General features: G+C 54.8%; 1 protein-coding gene across 5 annotated transcripts in view; it reads right to left on the reverse strand.

Moving 5' to 3' along the window:
* LOC124234051 (patr class I histocompatibility antigen, B-2 alpha chain-like) overlaps positions 1–5,518 on the reverse strand; it is a 10,620-nt gene extending 5,102 nt beyond the window's left edge. For 3 of the 5 annotated variants that reach the window (XR_006887210.1, XR_006887209.1, XM_046651312.1), the window contains exons 1-8: positions 5,446–5,518; positions 4,874–5,143; positions 4,358–4,633; positions 3,188–3,463; positions 2,960–3,064; positions 2,498–2,530; positions 1,805–1,846; positions 1,612–1,645 (exon numbers count right to left, since the gene is read on the reverse strand). Coding sequence is in view for 3 of the 5 variants with exons in the window: in XM_046651312.1 (XP_046507268.1) it covers positions 1,641–1,645; positions 1,805–1,846; positions 2,498–2,530; positions 2,960–3,064; positions 3,188–3,463; positions 4,358–4,633; positions 4,874–5,143; positions 5,446–5,518 (1,080 nt within the window). In the remaining 2 variants the exon portion in view is untranslated. Of the gene's footprint in view, positions 1–120; positions 1,191–1,222; positions 1,646–1,804; positions 1,847–2,497; positions 2,531–2,959; positions 3,065–3,187; positions 3,464–4,357; positions 4,634–4,873; positions 5,144–5,445 lie in introns of those variants that run through there. The other 2 variants (XM_046651311.1, XM_046651310.1) reach the window with 2 other exon arrangements.
* Between the last annotated feature and the right edge of the window lie 265 nt (positions 5,519–5,783).

Raw genomic sequence — 5,783 nt, forward strand, 5'->3', positions numbered from 1 at the left:
CCCCACTGCATTGTTTCCACAGAACTTACCACCTTCTAACACAAACACTGTCCTTATTCACTATGCTTATAGTGTACATCTGTCTCTTTCTACTACAACCTATGCTCCACAAGGCCAGCAATTTGTTTTTAACTTCAACAACGTTTCCCAGATGCAAAAATAGCATGTCATACATCCAGCACACAACCAATATCAGGTGAATGAATGATCAGTGTAGAGCACCTCCCTATTCTAGAAACAGTATCTTTATTAATGTAACCTCAGGCCACATGCTGTTTTGTGGCAGCTACAGCACAACGTCCACTCTCACTGACATCAATGCCACCTGTACTTTCTCACAAGTGCTGCTCTCCCCTCCCCATCCCTCCATCTCTCCCTCCCACACCAACCCTCCTGCACACCACAGCACACAATTACATTTCTCTCTTCAGAAAACAATTCTTGACTTATGGGTCCTATTTTCCAACCAAGTGTAAATCTAAGGTAGACTCTGCTTTATACATTGTGAGTTTGGAATGGAGCCAGCACTAGGATGACTGGAGCTCAGGGATGGGAGAGAGCAGGCTGCAGAGCATGAGAATCCCAACAGGAACTTCTCTAGCATGAGAAATTATGGGATCCCTCCTAATTCCAGAATCTTCTTCCTTTGAGAAGGTTGGGCAAAGGTGAAAATGACAATCAAGCCTTAGAAGGAGGACAGAGCCAGATGAGTCTGAAAACTCATCTCTGGACACCAGAGGCCTGTGTGCAGGGGCCACCTGATCTTCTGGGTACAATGACAGGCCAAACAACTCCTGCTGCTGTCAGAGTTGGGGGATCCCCAGAGTACAATGACCAGGACTCATACACAAGAACAAGAACAGGCTTAACCTCTACAGAAACAAAGAAGCACAAATAAACACACAAAAGACAGGGGCTGAGGCTGGACCCAGGTTTGAGCCTAGGCTGACCTGGCCACACAAAGCCATGGCTGCCTAGAGTTCTGGAGATATGATAAGGCCCAGGCGATGTCCAAGGCCTTGTGATCACAGGTCCTATTGGGACAAGGTTCTAATGAAGAGACAAGGACAAAGGAGCAGAGAGATAGTCCAGCTGGGGAGTGACCACATTACAGCCCACGATGCACTGAGCATGGAAGGGGCACAGGTCCTGTCCACACTCGGCTCCTCACAGCCTTCTCCTGTCCCCATCTGCAACAGATTGAGCACAGCGAACATGCAGATTCTGGAACGTCTTCAGTGCTTCATTTATTTCCTCTTTCAAATTTTGGGAAACTTCTCCTTTAATTAACTTATTAATCCTTCATGGTAAGAATTGGAAAAAACACACTCATATCCAGATTCTAATATTCAATTAGGAGGTAAGAAGCTGCAGCTCAAGGCAACACAAAGTTCAAGCAGGATGGAGACATGCAGCCCCACCCCTGCTGGAACAGGACAGCCAATCAGGAAAGAGAACACAGGGCAGTGTGGAGGGCGGGGAGTGGGCCAGTCTCCCCATTCCCTCACATTATGCTAACAGGAACGCAAACGCATTCAGATGCCAGCTGCGGAAAGAGAAGTCAGAGGTTCTTGAAGTCACCGTGGGGGGTGGGACAGGGACAAATCTCACCTCACTCAGTCCCCCACAAGGCAGCTGTCTCATGCTATAGAAGAAAATGAACAAATTTAAGTGACTCACTGTAATTGATGACATTCTGCACAGCCCACCACATGCTCAACATGTCCCAACCAAAAAATCCCCATAACCCAGTCCTGTCCCCTCAGCCCTAACCCCTCCCCACTTCAGGCCTCCAGGGTCTCACCTGCCATGTCAGACACATCAAAGACTTGGGCACTGTCGCTGCCTGGAGTAGAACAAAACAGGAAGTGGTCAGAGCCCACAGGAGATGAGACTAAAGGAGGAACTACGGGGTGGGTGAGCTCCCCCACGGGCTCCCATCTACACTATCACGACAGTCTCTGGAATCACTCCCCCACTGCTGCTGAGACCAGCTAGGCAGCCAGCCGAAGGAGCGGACAGAATTAATAGACAGAACACAATCTATATTATTCAATGGGACAGGGACCATCAGCCTCAAGGACTGAGGTGAGGTCCCTAGGATCGCCACATATTTATTTGCAGGTAAAGAATCTCAAGCAAGTACAATAGCCAGAACTCATGCCTGCAGGGACTCACAAGGCAAAGTCCAAAGGTTCTATTCTTCACCCCCCCAAAGCACATCAGCCCATCCCAGGTTAGTCCCATGGGGAGTATCTTAAGGACAATCAGCAAGGTATCCAGACAGTGTTCCATTCCTGCAATGGCCCAGCATTCCTAAGCCCCTTGCCTTCATGCTCGATAAGATGCTCCCATCTGGCCTTTGATTCCAAGGCACAAACAATCTGGTATCAGATCACAAATCTCCCAGTTACTCATTTGGAATTTATTTTTCCTAGGCTTAAAGCCTAGCAAGAATGCTGCTATGATCTCCTGCAGCAACCCACTCCATACTTACTTGCAGCCTGAGCGTAGCTCCCTCCTTTTCCACCTGTGGGAAGAAACATCCTGTGAGAAGCCAGGGAAGAGGCAGGCCCATGAGGTCCTAAAAGAATTCCCTAGTCCCAGACCTCAGAGATGTTTCCAGAACTGTGACTACAAACCTAAGACATAATCAGGAAACATGAGGAAAGTACATGTGTGGGAACTGGGCCAACCACCCTCCTGGAGGTCTGTCCTCAGCAGTGACCTTCCTCTCTGCCCTGTGACTGCTGGGAATCAGGTCCCCATCACCAGACTCATCAAGGTGATAAATTTGTCCTTCATTATTACATGTGCATTAACAAAGAGTAAGTGTTAGACTAGGAAAGCACACGTGCCTGTGGATGGGATTTCCCATTAAGGAGGCAGGCAAACTTCTACTTGGGCTTGAAAACCTCCAGCAGTCCAAGAAAACTCAGATCCCCACTCCCTTCCCTACCTGAGCGTTTCTTCCTCCACATGACAGCTCCAGCCACTGCAGCTCCAAGAAAAACCAGGCCAGCAATGATGCCCACAATAGGGATGATGGACAGAGGTGGCGGCACTGAGGGAAGTGAAAGGAAGCTGAGGGCCCTGACCCGCTGCCCTCAGCCCTGACGCTGTTGAAGGTCTCCAGAAGGGCTCCTGATTTCCCTAAGAGGCTCTGAGCCCATGCCTCCCTCCTTACCCCATCTCAGGGTGAGGGGCTCAGGCAGCCCCTCGTGCTGCACATGGCACGTGTATCTCTGTTCCTCTCCAGAAGGCACCACCACAGCTGCCCACTTCTGGAAGGTCCCGTCCCCTGCAGGCCTGGTCTCCACAAGCTCCATGTCCTGGGTCAGGTCCTCCCCATCACGCTGCCAGGTCAGGGTGATCTCCACAGGGTAGAAGCCCAGGGCCCAGCACCTCAGGGTGACCTCATGGGCAGAGATGTGGTGGTGGGTCACGTGTGTGTTTGGAGGGTCTGAAAAGAAGGGTCACAGGGCCACCCCGTGGCCAGTGGTTAAGTTCGCGTGCATCGCTTGGGCGGTCCAGGGTTTCACTGGTTCGGATCCTGGGGGCAGACATGCCACCACTCATGAGGCCACGTTGAGGCGGCATCCCACATGCCACAACTGGAAGGACCCACAATTAAAATATGCAACTATGTACTGGGGGTATTTGGGGAGAAAAAGCATTAAGAAAGAAAAAAAGATTGGCAACAGTTGTTAGCTCAGGTGCCAATCTTTAAAAAAAAACAAAAAGGAGTCAGAAAACTCAGGAACTTTACATCTACTTTGGGCCACCGAAGCAGCGATCATGTGACCATCCTGAGAATGGACAGGACAACAGGAGTGGGGGAAGGGAGCACAAAACCCAGACACCAGCCTGGACAATCTGGGATAATCTCTATTCTTAAAAATTTCTAGAAACAGAGTGAGACATCCCAGGGTAGGAGGCAGGTCTCTGAGGGGAGAAAAGGAGTTTCTGGTCCTGTCCTGGATGGAGGCCAAGTGACTCAGAAAGGCTGGAGTCAGACCTCAAACACACTGGGTGTGGGGCAGAGAACAAGGCCTGAGACAGTCCCCATGGTTCCCGGAGCCGCTGTCAGGGTCAAAGGGAACCGCTGCTCAGTTGTTTCAGGGATGGCTTCCCCCTCCACCCCCGGAGACACTGCCTCCCTTAACTGTCCCTGAGAGACAGCCAGGCCCTTTGGGAGACTCCCTCTCTGGTACCGGATATGAAAACCCTGGCAATCTTAGTGTCACGACACACGGGAACGGGAATATTTAGGTCTCGATTCCATTTTCTTCTCCTCTCCGTAGGAAGCCAGCCCGGCCTGAGGGGAGACTGGGGAGGCCCCTAAGCCCCCTCGTACCCGCGCGCTGCAGCGTCTCCTTCCCGATCTCCAGGTATCTGCGGAGCCACACCACGCACTTCCCATCCAGGTAGTTCCTGAAGTCCTCCGCCACACCGTCCTCCTCCCACTCGCGCCGGGTGATCTGAGCCGCAGTGTCCGCCGCGGTCCAGGAGCGCAGGTCCTCGTTCAGGGCGATGAAATCTGCGCCGTCGTAGGCATACTGCCTGTACCCGCGGAGGAGGCGCCCGTCCGGCCCCACGTAGCAGCCATACATGTCCTGCAAGGTGTGAGACCCTGACCCCACCCCAAGGTCAGCCCCGCCCGCTCGGCCCCGCCCCCGCCCCGACCTCACGGGGAGATTAAACCTAAATTGAAAATGAAACCGCGGAAAAGTCCCCGCCGGCTCTTCCCGGGTCGGGGTGCGGGCGGGTCCCGCAGCCTCGGGGTGAATCTCGGACCCGGAGACTCGGGGAGACCCTGGCCGGTCGGTGGGGATGGGGGGTCGCGATCTGGACTCGGGCCCACGTCGCTCACCGGCCTCGCTCTGGTTGTAGTAGCCGCGCAGGGTGTGCAGCCTCGCTCGGAAAGTCTGTGCAGTTCCCTTGATGATCCGCGTCTCTTCTTCCCAATACCCGCGCCCCACCTGCTCCACCCACGGCGCCCGCGGCTCCATCCTCGGACTCGCGGCGTCGCTATCGAACCACACGACCTGCGTGTCGTCCACGTAGCCGACGGCGATGAAGCGGGGCTCCCCGCGGCCGGGCCGGGACACGCCGGTGTAGAAAAACCTCAGGGAGTGGGAGCCTGGGGGCGGGGAGGAGATGAGACCCGGCCGACCCTCCTCCCGGCGCGGGTCCCCGGGTCCGAGATTTATGGGGCCGGGAGCGGGGAAGGGGCGAGGGGTCGTGAGTTGGAAAATGGGAGATGGGAGATCCCACCGGGTGAGAAGAGGGGGCGGGAGAAGGGAGGGCTCAAGACGAGGTCGGGGAGGAGGTCTGGGGCTGGCTCCGTGGAGAAACGCCTTCCCCGGGGATCCTGCACCCCCGCCGCGCGGTCCCCTCGCCCCGCCCCCCGCAAAGGCAATTTCCTTCCGACCCCGCGCTCACCCGCCCAGGTCTGGGTCAGGGTCAGAGCCCCCGAGAGCAACAGGAGGAAGGCTGAGGGTATCAGGGCCCGCATCCTCGGGGTCAGCGGAGAATGTGACTCCTGGTGCGTCTGTAGAGACTTTACAACCGGAACAGCGGAGACGCTGACTGGCTTCTCCAGAAACTGCACACGCAATGGGAGTGGGAACTCGGGCCGCGTCATGAGTCTCCAGGCAGGAGAACCTGACGCAGGTTGTGAGAGGGAGAAGTGAAACTCAGGGACAGGGGACTCCCCAACACTGAGCTTCCCCGCCCCAGACTCCGCCCTCGGACCTGAGACCCTGAGAACCACTTCCGGG

The sequence above is a fragment of the Equus quagga genome, unplaced genomic scaffold, assembly GCF_021613505.1.
Source record: "Equus quagga isolate Etosha38 unplaced genomic scaffold, UCLA_HA_Equagga_1.0 67959_RagTag, whole genome shotgun sequence".
Taxonomy (NCBI): Eukaryota; Metazoa; Chordata; class Mammalia; order Perissodactyla; family Equidae; genus Equus; species Equus quagga.